The sequence below is a fragment of the Hylaeus volcanicus genome, chromosome 2, assembly GCF_026283585.1.
Source record: "Hylaeus volcanicus isolate JK05 chromosome 2, UHH_iyHylVolc1.0_haploid, whole genome shotgun sequence".
In the NCBI taxonomy this organism is placed as follows: domain Eukaryota; kingdom Metazoa; phylum Arthropoda; class Insecta; order Hymenoptera; family Colletidae; genus Hylaeus; species Hylaeus volcanicus.
This window is the reverse complement of record NC_071977.1, coordinates 2,638,380-2,664,476: the sequence shown is the minus strand read 5'-3', so window position 1 is coordinate 2,664,476 and position 26,097 is coordinate 2,638,380. Positions and strand designations below refer to the sequence as shown.

Genomic DNA, 26,097 nt, shown 5'->3' with positions numbered 1-26,097 from the left:
CTCTCTCTCTCTCTCTCTCTCTCTCTCTCTCTCTCTCTCTCTCTCTCGCACTCTCTCTCTCTCACTATCTCTGCGAAATGAAAAGATTAATGCATTTAATTTTTAAAATACTCTTGTACCTTTTTTTTGAGGTGTGGCGGTGTATTGGTGTGGACGGCCCACTGCTGCCCTAAGTGAAATGCAAACTGATACAATCTGTTCACAAATGCCTGGCAACACGCACCACAAACAATGGAATTAGTTAATGGACAAGTAAAAGCTAGTGCATACGGTATAACTAATAAGGCACTGGTCCAAGAAACCAATTCTTGCTCGACAATACAAATATATTGCGTTATTGTTATTATCAAATTTTATTTCGCATTTGCAATGAAACTCATCAAAAATAGAATACAAGCATCGGTGACCGATGCTCGTTGTATAGGGCGAAACATTTAAGACAAGTTACTCAAATAACTCATTTCTTTTAAAAACAAACAACTGTTTGGAGAATTTTTGTCTATTATCGAATCAAATCAGTTATTAAGATAACCTGTTTTAAGTGCTGCGCCATGTACGTAAATCTCTGAAGAATATTAAAAATTGCAAAAAAAAATGGCCAATGTACAAATTAAGGAGCAAAACGTAGTGATTGCAAAAAATAAACACACACTACAAAATTTAAATATTATTACAGAAAAACCTCGATTTAGTGGATTGACTAGACGGAAGAGATGTCGAACGAAATCATAAGTCATTTGCATTGCAAATTTACTACTTAAGGATAATACAATTCGTTTTAACAATCAAAATTATACATTTAGTTGCACTACCAATCAAAAGTATGAGGCCAAATCTTATTAAATGCATTAAACTTTTGCACTTGTTAGGCATACAAATATATATAAAAATAAATCATTCACACATTTTTTTTGTAATATGTATCATTAATATTATTTGAATATATATTGGCAAGATAATGACATCACTTTCAGAGGAGGTGGTAGGTTAAGGTGACACAATCCTTACGCTTCCGTTCAATAGCGGTACTCTGGCGGAGTGGACTACCGTACTGAAAGGGTTAAGAAATTATCCACCCATTTTTAAAATAGCATAAAGGTAAACCAACTGATATATGTAATTTGGGAATGTACTGGCATAGGATCATCGAATTCTGTCGGTTAAATCGAGGTTTTACTGTATTTATATCTTAACATCATAGAAGTATTACTTATCAATTTCCACTTTTGCACAAGATATTTTTAATATTGTAGCTGCCTAATTACAAAGATAAATATCTTTAAAAATAATAACAATCTAAGAGCCTTACTAGCTTTTACGAATGCAAATTTCTAAAGCATTTCCAAATTCGAGTAGTTGTATCTACTATTATGAAATGATGTATGACATATATTTCAAAAAAAAATTCCAATTGCCATTGCGTTGTAGACAAAATTAGTAGACGAATGGAAGTGAATACTTACAGATTTTTTTTCGTTCCAATGATCAGCAGCGTCATTTTGTCCCTGAGTTTGAGCTATCACTTGCTCAAAGTGAGCGCATTCTTCATGCCTTGAAATGCCATGTTCCCGATAACGATATAATTCAGTAAGACGTAACCGCAGCTCTCTTTCCCTCTCGAGGTTCGTTAAAAACTGCTCGTACTCCTGTGCTGTGTAAAACTGTGCAAATGCTCGCATTCTATCCCTAAATTCTCTGCAAACAATACAAGTTTTTATTAGTATACTGTAAGAAAGTAAAATAATTCCTTCTGTAAATAACATTACAGCATACCTTTCCTCCTTTGTTTGCTTCCTCTTCAATGTCTTGTCTTTCCTGGATGATGCAAAGAATGCTGACACTAGTTGATAATCACGCACTACTCTTTTTCGTCGCGCTCTCTCCCTTAAATTGTTGGTATACATATCAACCTGTGCAAGTTTAAGAGCTATGTCTAAGTCATCATCCTCTGCTGGATTCAGGAATAACGAAGACACGAGCGACTCTGCTTCATGGTTGTAATCCTGTCATTTAAAAAAATATAAGATTGGATTGTCTAAAGCCGATAGGCTAATGATATGCATGAAGAATATTTATTCCAACTTACTCTTTCAAAATCATCTCGTTGCGGCATATAACCCAGTTGTGCGGCTTCCTCTGGCGTAATATCCAGCGGTGGTAACCGAGATGTGAGATCTGGCGATAGAGGTCCATGATCCGACTTAGTTTGATCCGTAAGATTTGGTTTGTAGCTGTCTGTTGGTGGCCATGTATGTTTACCGATATTGCCATCAAGGTATCTGGCAATGTATTCTTCTTTTGCTTCTGTAAGCAGGAAATAAATCATGTATATAATTTTACAATAAAATCATCCAATTCTAATTGAAAGAATAAAGAATTTACGAAGTTATACCTTCTGGCGTACGTGTTTCAATATGTTTGCTAATATCTTCCCAGTTACCATAACCAAATTGTTCAATGGCATCCAAGAGTCTAAGTTGTTCTCTAGCAGTCCAATTTCCTCTACCATTAAATATACTAATGGTACCAGAATCCTGTAAACCCAAAGGTTGATTATTCTTTTTATCAAAGAGACTATTTCGTAAAATTACAAATATTATGTTATTTACTCACCATAAACTGATAAGAGTGATCATTTCTGTGTGGACCAATTTCAGCACCAGCAGAAAAACACTGTCAACATTTGAAAATACTAAAATATTTCCTTTATTAGAAAATATTTTTTTGATAAGAATCACGTTTTGTACAGGGCCAATGACATTAGTGTACACTAACAAACAAAATTGATACAGCCAGAGGATTCTCATAAAATTATGCAGAAATCAGGAAAAAAATAGAATTACTATAAATCTGTACTGGTACTTTTGTTCTGATAAAAGTAGTTTGAAATGTACATTGTACTACTTTTATCTCATAGAAACATATGACTCCTGATGCCATACTAACTGACTCATCAAGTGTTCAGTGATACTCTCCTTTTACAGATCATGACAAACTTATAGTATATACAATAAATATGGAAAGCATGTAAAATTTACATAGACTGTTTCATAAATTAATATAATAACAGTAATTCAGTTAATATTTAATTGTAAATAATTTTTCAAATACTATGTTGTAGCTTGGAAACATCAAAGAGTAATCATCTTATTATAACATGTAATGTTGGTCATCGTTAACAATTTCTATTGAGAAATATATCTTTGTTCTGGTAAAAATTAACGTTTTACTTCCTTCACATTTCTATTTTCATAAATAACTTCAATTTTACTAATACGTTAAAAATACCAATATAATGTTTACAAAATATAACTAAAAATTAAAAAAGGATGTCGACCATTACTCTAATATTTTCTGAAGAAAATTAAACGAATAATTTAATTTTGTCTGGATTTACAAGCAATTTTACAAGAAATCAATGGCTATGCCAATACTTTTGTTCGTCACTGTACGTATGCACGTGTTTCCATATGATCAGCAGTTTCATTCAAGTCGCGTGGAAGTAGTAGAGTAGTTACAGAATAACTTGTCGACAAAAAAAAAAACTGGCAGGGGTGGGGAATGAAAAAGGAATCTCGGCACGCAAAATCCAGCAAACCCGGAAGGATAGACGAAGACGTGCTAGAGAAAGAGGTGGAGAACGAGGAGGGGGGAAGAGACGCGGACACGTGACCGAGAAACAGGCGTTCACTCGACTCACCTGCAAACAGAGGTCGAAATCCGGGCATTCGACGCATCTTACACGTAAACCCGTGATGTCCTCTTGACAATAGGTGCAGTTGTATTTAGCATACAAATCTGAAATTGGAGAGTCGCAGCACATTAGTATAACGATGAATGTTCGCACGAGTCGAGGTCTATATTCTCACGGTCGAGGTAAATACATACCCGCCATTATTGTCCTGCAGGGTTCTTCCAGAACGATCCGGATGACGTCACCGCATGCCAGAAACCCATAAGTTTACGTATCACGTACACTGAGTGAGCGAGCTCAGCCCCATTTTTTCCGCGAAATCGTACGAAAACGCGGAAAAATTGTGGTGCGCCCGCCAGGACGCTCTACTTAACGTGCAAGCGTAAACTCGTAACGAATCTGATTGGAAAAAATGTTGTTTACGACTGTTGCGTCGCGAAACGAGTACGCATGCGTTTCCTGTCCCACCACTTAGGTAAACTGCGCATCAGTTTCGCCAACTTCACGACGCGAAAGAGGTCGCCCCACCACCGCAATCCGGGATATACTGAGTCCCGGCGAATTTAAATAAAAGCAATCACGTCCTAACGCTTCTCAATTTTTTTCGTTCAAAACTTGTAATTTCCTGAATACATTAGGACGTTTCCAATAGAATTACGAATTCTTAGTCTCGCTGTTGCTGGAAAATGCTGGTTGTGAGTAAATATTTATACAGTTATACTTTTAAATGAATTTTTATGGCTCGTTCGTTATAAGAGTCGGCTAAATCAATGTATCTCTGTTTCGAGATAGACAAGATTTTGCATTTCTATTTCCACGATAATATGAAGTACAGATGAGACTCTCGAACAATTATGTGACTGGTATCGTGCATAAATAATTGTAATTTATAAAATTAACAGGTTCAACGATCGAAGCATTTTTATAAGAATATCGCTTTATTACGTCAATCATTTTACACGGGATGTCCAAACTTAATTTCTGATAAAGCATTTGAGAAATTGAAATTAAAACAAGCAAAGATGCAGGTAAACGTTATTTTGATATATATTTAAATCAAAATTAAATGAACTTAACCGTGTAGTTTGTGCATAATTGTTTCGTTTGTTTGAACAGTGTGAAGATGGACGCCCTGTATATTTAAAATGTGGTTTTCGCGATAAAGTATTATATTGGTTAACTTTAGGATTAACTATGTACAGTTCATTTCAATCATTTAAATTCGTATATAAATGCTATAAAGATGACGAATATTGAGCATTGAAAAATCGTATAATATTCTTTCGCCAAATTTGTTATCGATAATTGACGCTTTTGATTGTTGATTGATTAAGCAATAATACAGGAATTAAATTACAGTACTTTTGTATTAAATACCTTTACTTATTGTAAAATATTATTACATAGTACGTTACATACACATATTTTTTGAACGGACGTTTTATAGTACATGAAAATTTGGAAGAGATTTTAAGGCACTTGAATGCTCTGCAAATACCAATATGGAAATTGAATGGATTTTCTTTTTCTGATAGAAAGTATAAATGACTGATCAATCTTGAGTAATATAGGACATTTTAGATGTCACTAAAAACTAAACAAAAACAAAAAAATAGTATAGAAAAGCAGAATCTAAATGCAAGGACGTAAATAGGAAATAATAAGACCATTATCGAACAGTAACTTATCAAGTCTGTAACAGTCAAGGGTGAATAATAAAATTGTATAGACTTTTTTTAAACATGCATTGTCAAATATTACTTTTATATCAAACAATATATAGATAAATATTTCATGATCTAAATATATACAAAATTATTATTATAGTTTTGTAATACGTGAAATAATTGTTATATAAATTAATATTATATAACAGCATACATATATAGTTATATTTGTGGCACGTTTGTGATACTATTCATTATACAAATGCTTTCCCATTTTGTTTCGGTATTCTTTGTTATTTTAAGTAATAAAACAGGATAAGTTAGCCTCGTTTTTTCCGCGGTGGTAATGCACGAGCATCAATTAAGAAATATAATATATTCGTTATCACAGAATAACGTATTTACATGTGACTATAATTACAGAACTGTGTCATTAAAAAGCATAAAACAGTCAATTATTTCTACCATTTAATTATTTGTATTATTTTCAACATTCTTTTGTATTATCTCATCATCACTTTCCTTGGAAGCATAATTTTTTTCTATGTTATTTGACACATTATCGGCAGATTTTTGAGCATTTAAAGGGACATTTTTATTATTTGTATACGTTGTAAAATATTTTTCTTGAATAACTTTATTTGTATCTGAATTTAAATTATTTTTTATATTACTATCTTCGTTCATTTTTCCTAATTTTTCAACATTATTTATCTTTCCAATTTTATCGTAATTTTGAATGTCTAAGTTCTTTTTATTATCTAAACTATTTGTAATGTACGCTTTGTTCTTTCTTCTGCGTTGTATTAAATTTTTCAAAGCTTCACTAAATTGCATTAATGTTTCTGAAATTGGTTTCTCCATATACGTGGCTTCGATTTTATCAAATTGATCATCTTCTTCGGAAACTAATTCATTTTTAATTTGTTTAAACTGATTTATTATATCTTTCAAACTTTCTTTGGCATCTTTGATTGTTTTTAAATCTTCACTTTTCGTCATAATATCTACTACATTTGCTGTATCTTCAGACATTTTTGTACTTACTCCTGTAACTTGTTCACTATAGTCAGTTTCCTTCTTAATTATTTCTGAATCTTCGTGTACAAAGTCTTTTTCAAATTCTCTAAATTGATTAATTATATTTCTAATGTTTTCTCTCACTTTAATAGCTCGGTGCTCTTTAATTGTTTCTTGCAGAGTTGTAGGTTTTTCTTTTAATTCTTGTTTTGTTGCAGTTTTCATCTTCTGTTGCAATACTTTTATCGAAGCTTTTTTTATCTCTATATTACTTTTATCTGGAACTTCTGACAATTTTCTTTCATCTATTGAGTCTTTTTTTAGTTTAACTGCCTCCATTTTTTCTTGAATCAGCTTTTTAACAGTTTCTTTAATAGTGCTGCTTTCTTGCTGATTATTAATAATTTTTAATTTTTCTTTATTTATTTCTATTTTTTCAGTTCCTTCGCTCTTTACATCTAATCTTTTCTCGTCATTGGACGAAATATCTTCAATATTTGGCTGCAGTTTAATATTTGTTTCAGCTTTAACGATGCTTTCTATCTCAGATACATTTGGTACCTTTACCTTGTCAACCGATGCTTCTAAATGCGATAAATTGTTTTCAGATAGATTACGGGATATTTGTTCGATATCGTCGTTTAGTGATTCAACGTGTTCCTCGGAATTATTTTGTATGCTAATTTTGATTGCTTCGTGTACTTCTAAATCCAATATGTTTTTATTACTAATATTTAATGGTTTCTCAAATTCCTCTAATGACTCCATAATTTCACCTAATATTGGCTCCATATTTTTTACAGTATCATTTATTATATCTTCACCATCTGTACTTTTATGTATCTCACTTTGAACTGACCGTTTCATGTGTGCTTGTGTTCCTGCTTTCCTTGGATCATATTTTATATTAGGTTTTCTTTTCATAATAAATATAATAGGTCTAGTTTTTATTCTTATTGGAGGTAACATATTATAGTTTAATGCTATGTGAGAGAAACCATCTACAGAATCCAATATATCATGAGTTTTAAGATAGGGTTTTATATTCGGTGAGTATTTACTTTTAGCTTCCATTAATAGATGCGTGAATTTAAGCATTTCAGGATTATCAATGGTTAAATTCTCTTGTTTTGAATAACTGGAAGATAGTTGATATTAAACTAGATTATTTATGGCCAGAAATACATGTCTATAATCTATTGTTACTTTTGTATTACTAATTGATTTTTTATTTTATAACATTAATTACATAACTTACATCCAAGAATCATTTGTTTGTGCGAATCTGGAAACTCCCGTCTGTGCGGTCAGAACATCAATGTGCACGTGCACTGGATCAGCAGAGTCTTTCTCAAGTCTGTGTAATTTGGCAATAGCTAAACCACCAGGATAGTTAGAACCAGCAACACATAAAAGAAACATAGAAAACAGAGCATTTAAAACTAGATGACTTAAAATGATCAGTGCCATAAATCCATTCCATGAACTTTTTGCTCTGTTCTCCCATCTATTTATAAAAAAATTATATATAATTATATCAAGAACTAAAACTTAAAAACAACTTGAAACATTAAATAAACAAGCCAAGTACTTACATTCTATGACAAACAACTGCTGCACTAACATTCAGTAATGGAAAAACATATATGATAAACCTCAATTCTTTATGTGGTAGAAATGAGAATAAGATAACAAATGCGATACCAGGAACTGTTAACGTTCGAACTCGAGCATCCCAGAGCATACCCAAGGGTATTAAAAAATATGAAAATGCCAATCCACGTGGAAGCGCTGAATAAAAGTACCACAAAAACGGTGATGTCTGTTTTTGTGTTAAGATCAGCAGAAATACTTTAAGTTTGTCATCTTAAATAAATTTGAAAATAATAGCTTGTACAATACTAGATAAAATTATAGTGTTTGATAAAGGATACACCCCAATTACTGCTTTTATTAAGAACAGCATTGAAATAAAATACTTCTCCTTCAGGCCATACTAAACGTTTCCAAAATATGGAGTCTATTGCAACCGTTAGTGTTAGAAAAAATATACCAGCTGGAACCGCAATTTTAAGTAGTCTAAAAATTATTATTCTTATGAAATTATTGTTAAAACAAAAGACTTGAATACATTTAAATGGATGAAACTTTTCCCGTTATACAATTAATATTTTTAGTTGCTTTTTTTTTTTTTTTTACTTTTAATAGTAGCACAAATTTTGTTGCCATTTATTAAATAAGGGATCTACGTTTGATGTAGTTATTTTTGAGAGAATGGTTTCATTATGTTAGTAAGTTTTATAAGCAAACGAAGCTTACAAATCAGTGCAGTTTTGCAGAATGTCCCTTGATGATTCTAATCACTTCTGTTTGCAATGTTACAGCCATACTAGGAATCAATGGTCCACAATATAATATGTAAATACCTTGGTATGGTCAGTTTCGTGTTGGCTATATCGTACAAAAGAAATAATCCCAGTAGCATAGCAAGTTCTGCTCTGAATATTATTATTGCTGCTGCAGATGACCAAATAAATATGATGTGATTTTGTCTCAACCACCCAAACAAAGCCAGTAGTACTAAAATATATTAGCATTACTAAACCGGTACTTTGATCATAAATATTCCAAATAAAATAAAAACCATATATCATACTTCAATTACCTAGTGGCATAGCCATTATATTTGGTAATGGACGACTCAAGTAATACACGAAGTGATATTGTGTTACAGTAATTGCAACAAACCATTTTGTAAATTGCAACCCAAAAATGTTTTGTAAAGCATCTCTATATAGTTTTAACATACTTATTACCAACAAACCCAATATTGCTCTTACTGGAAAAAATTACAATAGTTATTTATTTGTTATCATACAAAGTTCTTAGAGATTAAGAAACTGTTTCCTTATTCAAACCTAACAATTAATAACAGATCAAGCAAAGGTGTAAAATAATACAAATGCATTTCATTCATTAATCAACTTACCAACATATTGAGCTAAGAATTTATTAAGTCGCAAATAATTAATGGTTGCTATTAGCGGCGATGCCAAGCCTGATATTATAATTGGTCCCACGAATGATCGTGGCACGACTCCAGGAAATTCATGGTGATCATACTATCATAGAACAAGAACATGTTGCAAACAATTAGTATAAAACCTTTAACGTCTTTTACAAACATTTTAATGCATATACCTCGAGGGTGTTAGATTACATTTTTAGATCAGATTGAGCATTACACTGTTAATGCAAAATAATTTAGAAAAGTCCTTTGGTGCGTATTATGCAAATTTCTCGACCACACGTTTAGGGCAAAAGTAAGATTAACGCGTTAACAAATTGTTAAGCGAACAGAAGCTATATCAGCTGATCGTGAGTTTATAAATACATGCATCTGCTTCTAAATATAATATCTAAGTTTTTGCGTAATATCTGTTCGAGTGCGTGTCAGCAACCTCTCGAGGAAGATAAATACTCTATTGTAACCTATCTGCGTCTGTCTGATTCTTAAATGTTTATATTTACACGACGTACCTTCGGTAACTGCTATAATAATTACCTCGGTCAGGTTAAAACCATGGTATAAGATGTCGTGCATAGCCTGCAGATTGAAACTTTCTTCCACTTTTGTGAATGGACAGTACAATAAATGTACCATACCGATTAAGATAATTAAGTGATCCATACTTTCCTCCTATACATGGGTCGAGCTCAAAAACATTGTAAGACTTTCTGTCTTGATCATGACAAGCCGACGAACAGATGTAACTTTTTAAATATTCCTTCCTCACACCGGGAATACCACGTCGTCTGCTGCGTTGGATTGCGACTGTTCGTGCATGTATTTCCGTTGCCAAATTTACGAGTCCAGTAGTCCCTAGCATATAGCATTAATTTACTAGAATTCCTCGGTAGGTAAATCTAATTCCTAACATTTCGCGATAACTCTGCTATAGAATCGAATTATTATTTTCCAAACATATTTCAAGACTTTATTTTCAGAAAAGTATTTGTTTCTAATCTGAACTTATTGTATGTTATATGATAAAGAATTGCATACAAATAAATTTTAAAGAAATTGGCTAATGAGGGGCGTAATAAAAGATTTTTTATAGATATTGCTTGTAATCAACCGGATATTTATTCTTCATTATTCAGTTGATATTTCTATTTTCTTTTCGATAAAAAGTTAGTTTATTAGCTCCCAATATTTCATCGTAACAGTGGTGTTATAACATTCTCGTACTTTAAGAACACTAATCGTTATAAAAATGCACGTTCGTTCCTATAAGACGGTCAGTTTCGACGGAAACTTACAAAATAAATCACAATACTTGTAGCATCAATCAAGCGGTATTTCTTATGATTAATTCTTGTATTTCAAGCGATTTTTACTAATCACGTATCATTAATATGAGAGGGTTATACGTTTTGAGAGGATTGATTATAAAGTTACAAATACTCGTGTAACATTTCCTACAATGCTATAGTATAAAAGAATATAAATACGTATAAAGTTAACATTCCAAATTGTCCAAAATATTCTGCGGATCGTTATAAAATTAGCACGTCTTTGAATTTTGTAAACATCAGCAGTTGTTGTACGCGAACTTTATTTTTACTGGAATAAATAATCATGTCCCAAGTGTTTAATTTATTCCGATAACTTTTATCCTTGGTTCCTTCGTTCGTGCAAGCACTATTAGGACAAGTGATGTATCAATTTTATTAAAATTTCTTTCCCTACGTACAGTATGTACAACGTGTAGACAAAAGTGGTATTTTATTGCAAGGTGACCTCAGAATGTACTCCATGCTCACACACGCGGGCTCGTATAGTTCGAACGAAGCTACGGCCATAAATGATCGCGCATCACTTTTATTATAGGTTCTACGAGTATCGGGGATCCATGAAGTACGCTCGGTCATGTAAATAGTAGGTCAAGTATAGAAAATCCTGTAAAAAATCGTATAAGATGTCTGCAACGTAGAAATTACATTCGTATAAAATGGCTACGCGATTGCAGGCAGGATATATTGTATGAACGACGAAACCAAAAATTGTGGGAATCACGATTAACACGTTGACGACTTTTTTACCTGTATACAGGGTGTCCCAAAAGTCGGGGAGGAGCCGGAAATGGGGGGTAGCTGAGACGATTCCGAACAAAAATTTCCTTTGCAAAAATGTCGGATGGGGCTTCGTTAAGGAGATATTAAGAGAAAACATCGACCAATCAGAGCGCGCGTAGACCGTTGGAGCGAAGGCTACGCGCCAGGCGGCCGACCAATCCGAGCGCGAGTATACCGGTGGAGCGGTAGCGGTAGCGTAGACTACGCGCTAGGCGGCCGACCAATCCGAGCGCGAGTATGCCGATGGAACGGTAGCGGTAGAGTAAGCTACGTGCTAGGCGGCCGACCAATCCGAGCGCGAGTATGCCGATGGAGCGGCCGCGGTAGCGAAGGCTACGCGCTGAGCGGCCGCGTCAATATCCTTCGATGCACGTCGAGTCATTTGTCGCGTACGAGAGCGGCTACCTAGCGCGTAGCCATCGCTACCGCGGCCGCTCCCGCGTATACGCGCGCTCTGATTGGTCGGGGTTTTCTCTTAATATCTCCTCAACGAAGCCCCATCCGACATTTTTGCAAAGGAAATTGTTGTTCAGAATCGTCTCAGCTACCCCCCATTTCCGGCTCCTCCCCGACTTTTGGGACACCCTGTATAGGTGACAAGACTTGCCAGATAAAATTAAAAAAATTCGAGATAAATGTTAGATTACGTATTTAGTTTCCAAAAGTATAGAAACAAAATTTTAGCCCGGTAGAAATTTTGATTTTTATTAGTCTAGCAGTCAACGTGTTAACAAGATTTCTGTTTTTATTTGTTTCATTTGTAAACCCGTGTGTTTTCAAACGAAGACGGTTCGATCTATCCTGTTCTCGATCGATGTACGTACGCAACGAGGTTTTGTCGCCTGATAATTAACGTTTGAGTTTCGGCGCTCGCGAATGCACTGGTTTATTGTGCAACATGTTTTCGCATTTGGGAATGTGACGGTCTGCGGCGGACTTGTTGAATTTTCTGCCACAATGGGGACATTGAATGTAATCGCTGGTATCGCTGGGAGGCGGTGGAGGCAGATCGCTGAGCTTGCCTCCCGCAGCCAGGTGCGCCTGCACCTGCTTCGCCGAGCGTATAGCGTTAATGAAATCCTCGTGCTTGCGCCTCCAGTTCGACTTCACCTCCGGTGGTTTCTACAACATTAAAAACGACGACGGTTTTAATGCTGGCCCGTTCATCCAATTATTATTTTCTTTATTCTATTTCTTGTATTACATTTAGAACTGGCTCAGCAGTGTTTCCATATTTTGTTTTATACATATGCTATTGGTTCTTAACTTAGTTATTAACTTTAGATAGTTTTCAATGCTTCAAAAATGTTGATTTTTGAGTTCAACCTGACATGTATATATGAACTGAAGTAGAAGTTGCGACGAATCGGAAAAGAAGGAGTGATTCAAGACTTTCAGAAGTCAGATTAAAGTATACTGACCTCGGGCTGCTTTTTACAGTGTCCTTTTCTGACAAATTTCTCTAGCTCGGTACCTTTAACGCGAAACATCACCGTATCGAACTGCTTCCGTTTCTTTTGGCCCGTTTTCGCGCAGATTTGCTCGTGAAGGGTTATACGGTCTTGAGCGAAACGGCGTCCACATATTTTGCAGGGCGTCAGAAGATCGCTGCAAGAATATCTTCGTTGAAATTAGTCTAAAATCGATTACGTAAATAAGGTTACTTGTAACGAGAATTGATTCAGCTTTTTCCTAAGTAATAAGAATTGTTGAAATTGCGGATAAAAGAATAGTCTTCCTCTTCTGTTCCGAAGATTTCATACAGCACCTGTATTTTCATAGTTCCTAGTATGTTTTCATAGTATGTTTAGATTTAATGTTGTCATGCAAAAACGTATTCGTTACAGAAATTGAAAATATGCAAAGTTGTTGAACAGCCTGCGCGTTGTTTACGATGTAAATATTGACGGTATTAAAAATTCTTACGCAGAGCACACGCTTCCCCCAGTTTTATTGGACGCCGATCCTCTGGATGTCGACGTAGCGGAAGAAGGCGCGTGGACTTTCGACGACATCCTACTTTTCGGAGTGGAAACGTGACTCTGCATAGTGCTACCGCTTGAGGTGGACGAAACTGACGGAGGTCGGCCAGACTGCGAGGTAGGTGTATGCTTCTAAGCAATACAATTAGTTAGAATTAGAATTGGCTTGAATTAGAAAGAATTACTTCGAGGATAAGGATAGGGTTGCGGTACCAGTGCTTTCTAAGCGTTCGTGGAAAATTTCACTCTTAATTTTGGAGTAGCGGAACTCGCAATTTTCGGTCGACGCGGTCTTAATTGTTTAAAAAAAAAAAAAGAGCGAGCTACGACCAATCCATGTGTTCCACTCTTGAAATATCCGAGTTGATCGGTGTCAGAGAGCGGGAGACATTTTATTATCTAAATTAACCTCGATACGTCTCCTGGTTCGATTATTTCTAACTTCGAGTCGTGGAAAAATTGTGCACGATGCTCAATTGGAAGAGTTTATACGGTGACAAATTATAGAAAGCCAACTTTGTTAGATATACCAGAACTATAGCTTCTGTACGTATCATAAATTATCGTACAATTGTAATCGTACGTATCGCGGTATCGTGGGTCACGAAATTAAATATTTTATTTTATTTTTTGTTTTGTTTTGTTTGAGCTAGCACTCTGTTTTCATACTTTGGGGTATGTTTCAAGAAGTAAATAAAAAGCAGGAAAACTCGCGCGAAGAAACCAGTTCCCAGCAGTGTTCTTATTTATTCGAGTATCTGCGGATTTAAATGATTGGCAGCGACTTACTTCCGTGGATTGTTTTCGTAACCGCGGTTTCCTCGGAAGTGAAACATCGTTTTCCTTCGGCGGTTGTTCGTCGAAGGCGATGACAAAAGCATCGTTCTTCTTCGTCGTCGACGAGTCGTTATCGTATTTCGTTTCGGCAGTTTGGTCTCGTAAATGCGAACCATTCTCGAGAATAGCGCCATCGACGACATCCGTCGATTTTCTCGTGGTAGTCGTCGTCGTCGTCGTCGTCTTCCTGTTTCCAATTGGCTCCGTGCCTTTCATGGGCGCTGGTCGTTTCGTCGATTTTGTATCTTGAGCTTTCAAGTCGGTGGAGTGACGCTATAATAAAAATTTGTTCGTTCGGAACTTTTTCGAATGGTCTCGCCTTTCCGTTTAAATCGTTGTTTCTTATGTTTGTTACTTTCGAATACAAGTTTCAGCAGCGTCGATGACGATTATTGAATCATCGCGAGAAAAAATGATTGTTCTTTTACAATTTTACAATACATACATCTTTTACAATATTACTATTTACATACAGCCTTCGTTTATGAGAATAGAAGTGATTTCCCAGTTCAGAAACGAAGACGTCGCTGAAATACTGAAAATCATATTAAATATATTTAACACATAAATTTTAATAACGTATTAGATATTTGTTTTTTTGAAGTACAAAGGTTTTTGTTCATTTCGTAACTCTGTACTTCGGACAAATCTTTTTTTTTCTTATCTAAAATGCTCCAGAAATGGCCATTACTCGTTATTCTCCTTCGTGGCGTATACTCATACAAATGAAAAGGAACCAAGTAACGCTACCGAATTCGTTAAGACTACAATCAGTATTTCCAAGGAACGTCCATGCAATTCAACTTACCCTCGTCACCGTGTCCGGGCTCTTCGACGGCGTAGGAGGCACGCTTCTTCGTGTACGGTTGGTTTCCGTCGCCTTGGAATCTGGACTCGGACTTTTTGCTACCCTGGAGAAACGCGTCGCACAGTTTACAGAGCGCCCTGATTCACCTAATCTGTCGTCTCTCGCGCTAAGATTCTCTGACCATTTCGACGAAGACGTATCTTTTTTACTCCCGACACGAGCGTCTCCATTTAATGGACACGATTGTCTTCGCCGCGGTTGCACGTTACTCGAACATTTCGAAACATTACTTGCAATGGCTGACCTAGACGTTCTCGTCTCTCCACACCTGGGACTCTCGTTTTCTATGGATCTTCGAATATCCTCGATCGATCTCAGCTGTTTAATAGACACAGGACGATCTGAGTCTGCCTCTTTCATCGACGTTTCATCGCCCCTAACAGGTTTCACGCATTTTGATTTTATATTCGGTCCAATCGAATAGGTCGCGTCGCGTTTACTCGACTTCGTCTTCGAAAATGAGCTACCAGTTTCCGTTTCCTCCGTCGAGTCGCCATCGGGGAAGAGTTGCCGCCTGCACGCTGGCGACTTGGACCTTGACAGAACTCGATCGATCTCAAATGAGTCCTTGGCCGTGGCCAGCTTTTTCTGACGTCGAGTTTCCCGCGTTCCAAGTACTCTCATTTTGCCAGGAGTTTCGCTGTTGAAAATACCCTTCGCAGAAGTTCTGGATGGTTTGTTCTCCGGGTTTCTTGGAGAGCTCGCTCGGTTGAGTGCTTTCAGAGAAATTGTCCTCGAGCTACTTGCTGAATTATCGATTCCAAACGATCTATCATCGAGCAGAGTTAGGATGTGAGGACTCTTTGATGATCTACCTCCGTCATGGACACCTGTGGAGCTACCTGGTCTTGATCGAGGCCTTTCAGAACGTTGGTCGATCGCACCTATTGTAGGCTTACGTTTGAGATTCACGTTTGAGATTGTTGTGGCAAGTTTGTCTGTCTCATAGCGAACAAATTCTGGACTATTAGACTTACTATCCTGAATTTTATGGAGCCCCGATGGTGATTCACGACTGCTTCTTTTATTCAAATTATTAATTAGTTCGACATCTTTGGGGAGCATACCAGCACCACGAATACCTGTAGAGCTGCCTGGTCTCGATCGAGGGCTCTCAGAACGTTGATTAAACGAATCGATTGTATCCCTAGGTTTGAGACTCACGGTCGTGGCAAGTTTGTCCGTTTCGTAACAAACAAATTCTAGAGTTTTGTGTTTATTCTCCAGGATTAGCGATGATTCGCGACTGCTCTTTCTACTAGCACTATCAGATATTTTCACATCCTTCGACGCAGCGTAGATGTCAGGAGTCTTCAACGATCTGTTTCGTCTTTCTCCTGTTTCTTCGTTTTTCTCCAGCGTGCTTTGGACAGACGCCGCTGCGTCGATGGAATCGAAACGTCTCAGGGCAGATTCCACCGAGTCCGTCCTTTCGTAACTCGTTCTCGACGACCCTTCCTCGTATTTCATAAACTCTACTGTCCTCGACACAACAGAATCGGTATCCTGCATTTGAATCTCGCCCTCCAATTTCTTCGTAGCTTCCTGTTTACGCTCGACCTCGTTAGTCGCCACAGATCGCGTCCCTTTTATGATCTTTCGCACCAGTTCCACAGACCCCAAGGCTAGAGGCTGCTTTCTTGGCGACTTCTCCGTATTCTTGGATCGCAAACTTTTCGCACGATTTTCCTCGTTCACCGCAGCTCCGATTCGACGTTTCGCGGCGCGAAAAAGCGATTCACTCGTGGGAGAAGGGCTGCCGCCGCAAGAACGCTCGGAGTTCCCGGTTTTTCCATCTCGAGCCTTCGAACCTATCGCTTCGCTCGCGAAGTCTGCGCTTCTCTTCGACTCCGTGACTCTCCGATGATCTGGAGCCTGCTGACGCTTTTTCGTCGGCTCGAAGATGTCTGATTCGAAGAGGGATCCTCTCTTTTTGCCAGGTTTACGAACGGAGTACGTGGACGCGTTCTCGGCTTTCGACTCGATCGAAGCTTGCGAGGTCTCCTTGGAAGACCTCGAGTACGTGCTTCGAAGCTCGCGGCGAAGTTTCCCTCGTTCCAAGTATCGATCGGGCATGGTGATTTCTTGAATCTCGGCGTCCACCTCCACGGAAATAGAACTTTTGGGACTCGTTTCTGGAGTGAGAAGGCCGTACGTTCGCGTGGGAGGCGTCGGTGACCTTTTGTCGACATTTCTGTTCACCCTGACCGTGTCTGCCTCGTTCTCGCCAGCAATATCGACGCGTGATATTCCTGTGGTATCATCGGGTGCTATCGAAGGCCTTCGTGACTCTTTCGAGCTGTTCTGTAAAGTACGATCGGGCTGATTTCTATCTTTCTGGTGTTCTATGATCTCGCGAATGAGCTTCGTTGATCGCAGGACGTTGCCAGAGCCCCTTCGAGCGGTCGCTTTGGCGTCCTTAGATAGAGCGAAGACGTCAGGACTTTTTGATGGTCTTTCAGATCGAGAACCTGTGCAGCCACCCGATCCAGGACGTTTCGAATGCTCGTTTCTCGTGTTTCTCGTGGGTTTCGGTTTAAGACTGACCGTCGTGGCAGATTTTTCCGTTTCGTAGCAGTAGAACTCTGGAGTACCGCGTCCGATGTCAGCGATCTTCTGTAGTTTTGGCGACGAATCGCGGGAGTGGCTTTTATTATATCCAGAGGTTGATTTAATATCTTTGACGTTGCCAAAGCTCTTTGATGGTCTGTCTCCATCATGGACACCTGTTGAGCCGCCTGATCTTGATCGAGGACTTTTAGTACGTTGGTTAATTGAGTCTATCGCGGGTATAGATTTCAAACTCACTGTTGTGGCAAGTTTGTCTGTCTCGTAGCAAAAGAATTCTGGAGTCCCTATTCTGTTATATAGAACCTTCTGGAGCCTCGGCGAAGAATCACGACTGGTGCTTCTACTATGACCGCTGATCACTTCAACATCCTTAGGTAGCGTGATGCTGTCGGGGCTCTTCGATGATCTATCTCCACTATGGGCACCTGTAGAACTGCTTGGCCTTGATCCAGGACTTTCAGAGCGTTCCTTCGTCGAATCTGTCTTGGACTGTGGTTTGAGACTCACGGTAGTAGCAGACTTTTCTGTTTCATAACAAAAGAACTCCGGAGTCCTGCTTCTAGCATCCACAACTGCCGGTGTCTTCCGTGAGCTCCTGCTACTCCTGTCGACGCTAGTCATTTTAGTGTTTCCAGGAAGAATGAAGGTGTCAGCTGTTTCGGATGACCTACTCTCACCTCTAGAACCAGTCTGGCCCCTTTGAGGTCCAGTCGCTTTAACATCTCTGAGCACAGTGAAGCTGTCAGGGCTCTTTGATGATCTATCTCCACTATGGGCACCTGTAGAACTGCTTGGCCTTGATCCAGGACTTTCAGAGCGCTCCTTCGTCGAATCTGTCTTGGACTGTGGTTTGAGACTCACGGTAGTAGCAGACTTTTCTGTTTCATAACAAAAGAACTCCGGAGTCCTGCTTCTAGCATCCACAACTGCCGGTGTCTTCCGCGAGCTCCTGCTACTCCTGTCGACGCTAGTCATTTTAGTGTTTCCAGGAAGAATGAAGGTGTCAGCTGTTTCGGATGACCTACTCTCACCTCTAGAACCAGTCTGGCCCCTTCGAGGTCCAGTCGCTTTAACATCTCTGAGCACAGTAAAGCTGTGAGGGCTCTTCGATGATCTATTTCCACTATGGACGCTTCTAGAGCCACTTTTCTCTAATCGGGGACTCTCGGAACGTTTGTTCGTCCAGTCTTTCGTAACTTTCTGCTTGAGACTCACCGTGGTGGCAGGCTTATCTGTTTCGTATGAAAAAAATTCAGGTGTCCCGCTTCTACTATCCTTTATCCTCGACGAAGACTTCCTAGTGTCGATCTTCCTCGATGGTAGACCTCTGTCTGTTGGTTTTGTCTGTCTTTGAGTTTTCATGGCCTTCAGCGACACTGGAGAGGAGCTGCGCGACAAATCAGAGCTTCTGTCAAATCTTCCGTTGAATCGTGCATCGACGTCCACATTTCTGGAAGCCTTTTCGCATTGTTCAGAGAAAAATTTCGATACCGAGCTTCGTATGTTGTACCTGGTACCTTCGTCGAGGTCTTCCTTGGAGGTTCTTCTACTTGGCCCAGCAACTTTGTTCGCAGGTGCTAAGCTGAACCTGTCGATAGAAAATCTCGAACTTTTTTCTTTCCTCGGAGACGTTGATCTTGTTCTCACCTTTGTTATCGTTTCTGGGGTTACCAGCATAATGGTGGCTGACCTGTCTGCATCCGTGGAAAAGAAGCGAGGGCTTGCGCTGGACTTTCTGGAGATCGTCTTCCCGGAATCTGGCGATCGCGACGAAGGACTCGAACGAATATTCGAATGGTCGTGTTTGCGAAACACTTTTGAACCATCGCCGCGCTTTTTCGCGAGCTTCTCGGGAAATTCTGGGGATTTAGACATCAGTTTGGAGCCTCTCGCGTTGTTTCTCATCGTTGAACTTCCAGGTTCTCGATAAGGATACCTGGGACTCGTGTTATGGCTCGTTAATCGCTCGAAAACGTTCAACGATTCGTTTGAGACCTGTTTCGTACCATCTCTGGTCTCGATTTTTCCAAGTAGGTTAACGTTTTGACTACCTGGAGATGGAGATCGACTAAGGGATATAAACTCCCTGTCTACAGTATCTACACCCACAATCGGTGATTTAGTAGATCTTCCTTTGGATTCGATGGACCAATCTTTACTTTTTCTTGGTTCCACGGCACGTTCTGCGTCGTTCGAAAACTTCGGAGGAAGTTTTCCGAAAGCTTTCGAATTAATCGCATAGGTAGTAGCTGAAGTTTTAGATTCCTTGCAGAAGAACTCGGGTTCCTCGCTTCGACGATGTTTACCTTTCGATACTTCAGCTTTTGAATCCGTTACACACGCGGTAGCTGACTTCTCGGACTCCTCGCAAAAGTACTTCGGACTTTCGCTTCGAGGTTTTCTATCCTTTAAAAAATCAGGCGACAATCGTTCGCTAGTTTCTGAATCGTAAGTGGTAGCAGATCTCTTGGAATCCTTGCAAAAGAACCGCGTGTCGCTTTTTCGTTTCACGGTTCTTTCAGACTCCGACGACGAGAGAGTTTCCTCCGCGCTGTGAGACGTCGCATTCCTCGTTCCGCTGCTTCGTGGACTCTTCGTCCCGCTCTTCGCGTCCTTAATCCCGCTACAAAACCACAACCAATACATCGTTATTATCAATCTTATCTATTCTCTCCGCTGGCTACCACGGCGTTAATCCTGAGTATCGCAGTTAGAGAACAGGACAGATGAGGAAGAAGTGAATCGAAAAGAAATGACGCGTGATTCTTCTTCGCAGGAGGATTTTAAGCGGATGCGTCTTCTTGGTCCTGGATCCTTCGGTTTCTGGACGAGCAACGCGTTTTGTTAAGCCTGCGTTACGAAGGAACGCTTCAAGCACCGCGAGAAAAGCTGCACTCCTCCTCCGATTCCGATTGCCCATAAAGGAGACCGCGGGTCGTTTATGCGTGATTAATGCTTCGCGGCGTACCTTTTTCTCTCCGTGATCGGTCCGCTAATGAGGCTTCATGCTTTGGCGAGTAATTGTTATGCTGATGGAGTGTTTAATGTCCTTCGAGCGATTATCCTTTCGCCGATAGCGGTTAGGCGGACGTAAATTAGAGCGGGGCGTCTTCCTCCTCCGTGACGAACCGGAGACGCTGCGCCTCTGCTTTGCCGGAAACGCGTCGTTTAGCTTGCTCTTTCGAGACGATCGCTTTCAGGGAGCGTGGCATTGTTAGGCGACTACGATTGCGTGGGTTTAAACGAGTCGTGTCTAGTCAGCGATTGCAATTATGCGACCGAGAAATTAATCGAGAGGGGGTGGGTTTGGCCGGTGGGGAGGTGAAAGCAGCGACAGATTGTTAGCCGATCGATTGCCAATTAGCGGACGAAAAGTTTGCGTTTGTCAAGGTTCGATGCGATCATCGAGACTTAAACTTGCGTTCTCGAGTATGTAGGGGTGAAAAATATCGCACACTTTCGGCCACTTTCGTTCATGTTGAATTGTTTGATAAGCTTATGGATACGTGTTTGAAATTTTTTTATGGACTTCATTTGCCTTTGGAATGAGTCGAGAAAGAATCTCGGTTTAATGTATCGGACACGAAACTGTAGATTTTCTCAGGCACAGTTTCTCGAACACGCAAAGGAATCGCATTCGGTGTAATGATAGAGGATCATTGATCGATTTAATGGAAATTGTGTTATAATAATCACTTATTAAATGCAAGTTTCGAAATGCACAATATTTCGAGGCGAACCTAATATATTCTAATTGATAAATCGTTAATCGGTTTCTTTGTTTTTTGATTTCACATTTCGTGTAAGAATTTTTCTATCATTCGTTATTTGATTACTACCGGTACAATAATATTAGCTGATCAACCGTATAATCACGTACGTTTTCACAATAAATGTATAAAATTCGCGGCGTGTACCACCGGTGGCTCACACTTTTTCACCTCGGCACGGCTGAATTTTCGGCGCGGGTCTGTCTATCTGTACTGCACGAGGTCATCGCGAAGTACGTGTACCTGTGAGCCACTGTAATAGTGCGTCTTGCCTGAGAGGTTATATGATGTCCCATCGGGCGGCGCGAACCACCGGTGGCTCACACTTTTTCACCTCGGACCGAGACCAATTTTATCATTCAATTTCTAAGTTAACCGTAAGTTCACGTACCTGGAAGTAGACTTTGCCGGAAATATCGGGTCGAACCGTTTCCTGGGAACGCCGATCGTGCTCGTATTTTTCGTAATGCTGTTGCTTCGTTTCGCGTTGGCGTTCCTGAAGCGCTCCAATCTAGCCTCCGCCTGGGACAGCTTCTTGGTAACACTTTGTTTCGGTAGCTTGTCGGGTACATCCACCATGAAGTCTTCCGGGAATTCTTCGCTTTCGAGGTCGTTTTTAACGCGGTGCTTCAGCGTCTCGTCGTACTGCATCAAGTGTAACTTCGCCATCATGCGATTCCTCTGTATCGTATCGTCGTCGAGAACCTCCTCGATCCGCGTCTTTAAAAGACATCGTTCAATGTTGTAACAAATAACGTAACATTGGACATTAAATATCGTCTATGTATTACTCATTAATGAAATGGAAGAAACTTTTTGAAGAACCTAATATATTCGGTACATCTATCATAGCAAACAATAGAAAATTGTAATATCTTTGAATCTTCGAAACTCCGTTAAATAATAATTAAAGAAATATAACACACAGAAAATGATGATGTATATTCATCGTCTTGAATAACGTTAATATAATAGAATGGGAATAATATAGGAGAATGCAAAGAAAAGATGGTAGAAATGTAATTACATCATCTCGATGGTTGCCATTGGCATACCGAGCGACATGGTTCTCGTTTCCGAATTCATCGTCGTCCGTGTGGCCCTGTACAGATGGTTCGAACGATTCTCGAGTGACTTCCTCGTGATACGAGACGACCGGTTTGCCGCCATTCAAATTGCTGTTCACGTCAGCCCGCGCCACTCGCTTCACAGTCACGGAGTGTCGGTTCACCGTCGAATTTCCGTTCTTCTGCGCCGCGTTTCCGTTCGTTTGTTTCCGCGGTTTGTTCTCCAGTGGCTCCAGCGGGTAGCTCCTGTCGATGCCCTTCACGGTCGTGTGGCGTCTCTCGTCGAACATCTGCCTCACCTTAACAGCGACAGACCAGGTGTATTTGCGATTAATCAAGACCTTCTCTCTTGTGTGCGTACAGATCCGTGAACTTAGGCACGTTGTGTGTTTGTGTAGGTGAGGTTGCGTAGCGTGGATAGAGAATAAGACGTTTCTCGTGTCTCCTTTCATCTCGAACAAACAATCATTGGATTCCTTCTGTGATCACGGTGTGCAACGTTCGTTAATTTCGATTCGTTTGCTTCTGGTAATATATGCCGATTGACCTTACTTTATTTCATGGTTTGTATTAGTTTCTAGTTACGTCGTGATTTTATTGTCACAGTGGAACGTGTGTCTGGGTGGGTGCCGTAGAAAATGCTTTTAGTTGATTTAAAATCGATTTTGCAAAAGTGTGTGTTTGGGTTTTGGCAAGGTGTGAAAAGTCGTTATTCCGAAACTATAGACCTGCGCATCAATTTTATTTATATGTATAGATTATGTCTGCGTCGCAAAATTGGTAAAAGCTGTAGGAACGGAGATGCGATTTGCCTCGATTTTTAACATCCAACAGTTATCGGAACAGTGGCCATTACGCGGTTCGGGGAAGCGTGGCGCGAAGCAGCGTTACGAGAACGCGTCGCGTTTCCGCGCGGAGAATCACTCACCTTACCACCTTGCGAGGTCGAGGTTGTATGGCTGCTGTTCGAGGTCTTTGTGACGGTGTGCTGGCTGACGGATGTAGTATGATTCGAGCTGTTGGAACCAGCGCTACCTCGTTGCATCACCTGATAAGCCCTCTGTTGTTGCTGGTCGTAGAGCTGCAGCAACTTCTGTTCCTTCTCCTGCAGCTGCTTTTGCTGGAATCGAGCCTGTGACAAGCGCAGATTTTCTTTTAATCCGATCATTATACCTCCCTCAGACTTGATCCTTCAAAGACTCGAGGATTAAGCTGTTGCTGGACGATTCAGTGATCAAGCGTGATTTCTTCCCTCCGGTGAAGTTGTTTAGTATAATCTCTTTATGACTCGATATCGAGACCGATTGTTGCTGTTAATTGTTTTAATTAAGGTCAATCAAGAAACATTGTGGGTTTGCAACGAGGAACACGGTCCATGAAGTTTCCAAATCAGAATGTCTCCAAGAAACACAGAGTCTCGAAGTCTCTCAGAGTCAACGTCGATTCTTCGTTAATTCAAATATCACAGACAATTCTCTAGGCTCGACTTCGCAACTATGAAAATGCCCAAAAAAGTTTCCTCCCAGTTTTTTCCAAAACAATGTAGCTTATCAACGATTCCTCGACTTTAAATGATCGGAAGAAGACAAATACCGACGCCCGCGGGTTAAATAAGCGCGCACCACCGACTCCCTTTCGATCGATCCAATCGACCTCTAATCAGCTCGGAGGTTCGGTTCCCGTGGAAATAATTAAACGAAGTCGAGATTCCCAACCGGAGTTAACGCCAGTCGGGCTGCGACTCCTGGTTAACCGCTGTTCGTACGACCATAGCCTCGAACGCTATAGCAAACGATGCATACGCGAGGCTCGCACGTTAGCTAACGTGCAATCTCATCGATTCGTTTTAACCTACATGCGAAGGGGTTAGTAAACTCGTTGCCACGCTGAAGTGAGGAAATTCGCCCTTAACTGTCCCTCCGAGGAGCTGGGTTAATTTTGACCGGTACAGTCTTAGGATTCGAATGTACGAATTGGTATTGTTCAGGAAGGTGACACCTTTTTCCATTTTGACGATTTGTATTTATTTCGATTTGAGCTTAAAACGATACTTCGAGTGTCTTGATTCATAAATTTCTACCTGTTATACCTTCGACGCTCTTGAAATTCTTCATTTTTTACCCGAAGAAGACTTCGATACAACCGAATTAGCTCCAAAGAAATATAATTTAATACGCTAGAAATTGGAATCAGTAATTTTGTTAGAAATTAAAGACTGCTTCGTACAAGAGAATTTCCTAAGGCAAAATTTGTTACGTTACATCCTCTGAAAGGATTGACATTAATCCATAAAATATGCAATGTTTGTCGACGCACGAATGGATCCGTTTCAACTCGGATCGTCTGATCACCGGACAAATACAAATTTAATTAAAAGATAACTCCAAGTAAATTAGTTTGGCCTCATTTCTTTGAATATTTCTTCAAGCCGTGCCATCCCTCTGATGATAATTTTAACGGATGCTTTGGCACGGTAAAAGAGTCGAAGTTTATCGTATCGAATTTCGTATCTGTTTGCTTCTCAGGCGGAGAAAACTGATTAAAAATGTAATTTCCGTATTTCTCGGTATTTCCTGACGAGCTTCGTATTATTACATCGCGAATTATCGATTTCGGGAGATACTCTCGATCGAAACACAGATGCGTCAAGAAATTTATTCTCACATTTATAACACGAATTTTCACCGGGTTGGGTTATCGGAATATTTTAATATCTTGGTTTATTTAATTTAAAAAAAATTGTAGGTATCTGTATTCGTAGTTAGGGTTTAGATTATTATATTAAATTACAACGCTTGCGTAATTTTAACGACTTGAGAAAATTGCGCGATCATTGAAACAACGTAAAAAACCCACGAACTCGCCCTAATAATTTGAAAAATAGTAAGAAATAAAACTACCCGAGCCTCTTGATACCAGCAAGTAAGATTCGCGACTCTATCCACTCCCCTTTTTAAAGGGTTCGAGGAGTCGATTCGAGTTGCACGCGACTCGAGTTGGACGCGATTAAAGACGATCGCGTTTACGCAACATCGGCACGTCGCGTCGCACGCGGCAATCGGTTACGGAGGTGCCATCTTCGCCGAAAGATCAGGAATTGTTTGATAATCAAGAGGAAACTGTTAATTGGATATCCGTCGAGTCGGTGAGGCGGCAATCAGGCAGCCTGCTAATTGATTTATTCCTAATGAGCACGTACCGGTGGCCGCTTCGCTTTGTACATACACGTGTTCTGGGCGCGTACGATTTCGAGACGAGACCGAGCGTGAGTGCGTAATTCGTAATGATAACGAGACGTTGATTGGACGCATTAGCGTCGAAGGTCGCTTACAGGATTGTAAAATGTTTTCCGGTCGCAATTATTTTCGCGTTAGCCGCTCGGCTAGCTCGCGATCCCGCTGATCGATGTCAGATTTGTAACGATCCACGGTTGATGGACGGTCACGATAGAATCGGGATAGGTGCGACCTTGATACACCTGA

General features: G+C 39.7%; 3 protein-coding genes across 10 annotated transcripts in view; all 3 read right to left on the bottom strand.

Annotated features, from left to right (window-relative positions):
• Positions 1-4,125, bottom strand: part of LOC128872205 (transcriptional adapter 2B) — a 15,846-nt gene extending 11,721 nt beyond the window's left edge. For 2 of the 4 annotated variants that reach the window (XR_008456114.1, XR_008456115.1), the window contains exons 1-8: positions 3,889-4,125; positions 3,701-3,798; positions 2,614-2,673; positions 2,393-2,534; positions 2,087-2,304; positions 1,774-2,003; positions 1,464-1,695; positions 120-169 (exon numbers count right to left, since the gene is read on the bottom strand). Coding sequence is in view for 2 of the 4 variants with exons in the window: in XM_054114657.1 (XP_053970632.1) it covers positions 120-209; positions 1,464-1,695; positions 1,774-2,003; positions 2,087-2,304; positions 2,393-2,534; positions 2,614-2,673; positions 3,701-3,798; positions 3,889-3,895 (1,077 nt within the window). In the remaining 2 variants the exon portion in view is untranslated. Of the gene's footprint in view, positions 1-119; positions 210-1,463; positions 1,696-1,773; positions 2,004-2,086; positions 2,305-2,392; positions 2,535-2,613; positions 2,674-3,700; positions 3,799-3,888 lie in introns of all 4 variants that reach the window. The other 2 variants (XM_054114656.1, XM_054114657.1) reach the window with 2 other exon arrangements.
• Positions 4,126-4,954: 829 nt separating this feature from the next.
• On the bottom strand, positions 4,955-10,256 carry LOC128872202 (probable Dol-P-Man:Man(7)GlcNAc(2)-PP-Dol alpha-1,6-mannosyltransferase). Of its 2 annotated transcripts, XM_054114652.1 has the most exons (8): positions 9,947-10,256; positions 9,371-9,503; positions 9,047-9,220; positions 8,808-8,961; positions 8,316-8,460; positions 7,977-8,203; positions 7,640-7,888; positions 4,955-7,519 (listed from the first exon to the last, which is right to left on the bottom strand). In XM_054114652.1, exons 1-8 carry the CDS (start codon positions 10,070-10,072, stop codon positions 5,830-5,832), a joined length of 2,898 nt encoding a protein of 965 aa, XP_053970627.1. In that variant the 5' UTR covers positions 10,073-10,256; the 3' UTR covers positions 4,955-5,829. The 2 variants fall into 2 exon arrangements, with proteins under 2 accessions (XP_053970627.1, XP_053970628.1); XM_054114653.1 differs by lacking the exon at positions 9,371-9,503 and having other exon boundaries at positions 9,947-10,082.
• A 764-nt stretch (positions 10,257-11,020) lies between these two features.
• LOC128872201 (serine-rich adhesin for platelets) overlaps positions 11,021-26,097 on the bottom strand; it is a 41,862-nt gene continuing 26,785 nt past the window's right edge. For 3 of the 4 annotated variants that reach the window (XM_054114649.1, XM_054114650.1, XM_054114648.1), the window contains 8 exons: positions 23,544-23,747; positions 22,576-22,914; positions 21,940-22,268; positions 15,148-20,401; positions 14,292-14,612; positions 13,447-13,634; positions 12,942-13,128; positions 11,021-12,642 (listed from right to left, as the gene is read on the bottom strand). In XM_054114649.1, the coding sequence (XP_053970624.1) occupies positions 12,370-12,642; positions 12,942-13,128; positions 13,447-13,634; positions 14,292-14,612; positions 15,148-20,401; positions 21,940-22,268; positions 22,576-22,914; positions 23,544-23,747 (7,095 nt within the window). In that variant the 3' untranslated portion in view covers positions 11,021-12,369. The remainder of the gene's footprint in view (positions 12,643-12,941; positions 13,129-13,446; positions 13,635-14,291; positions 14,613-15,147; positions 20,402-21,939; positions 22,269-22,575; positions 22,915-23,543; positions 23,748-26,097) is intronic. The other variant, XM_054114651.1, reaches the window with a different exon arrangement.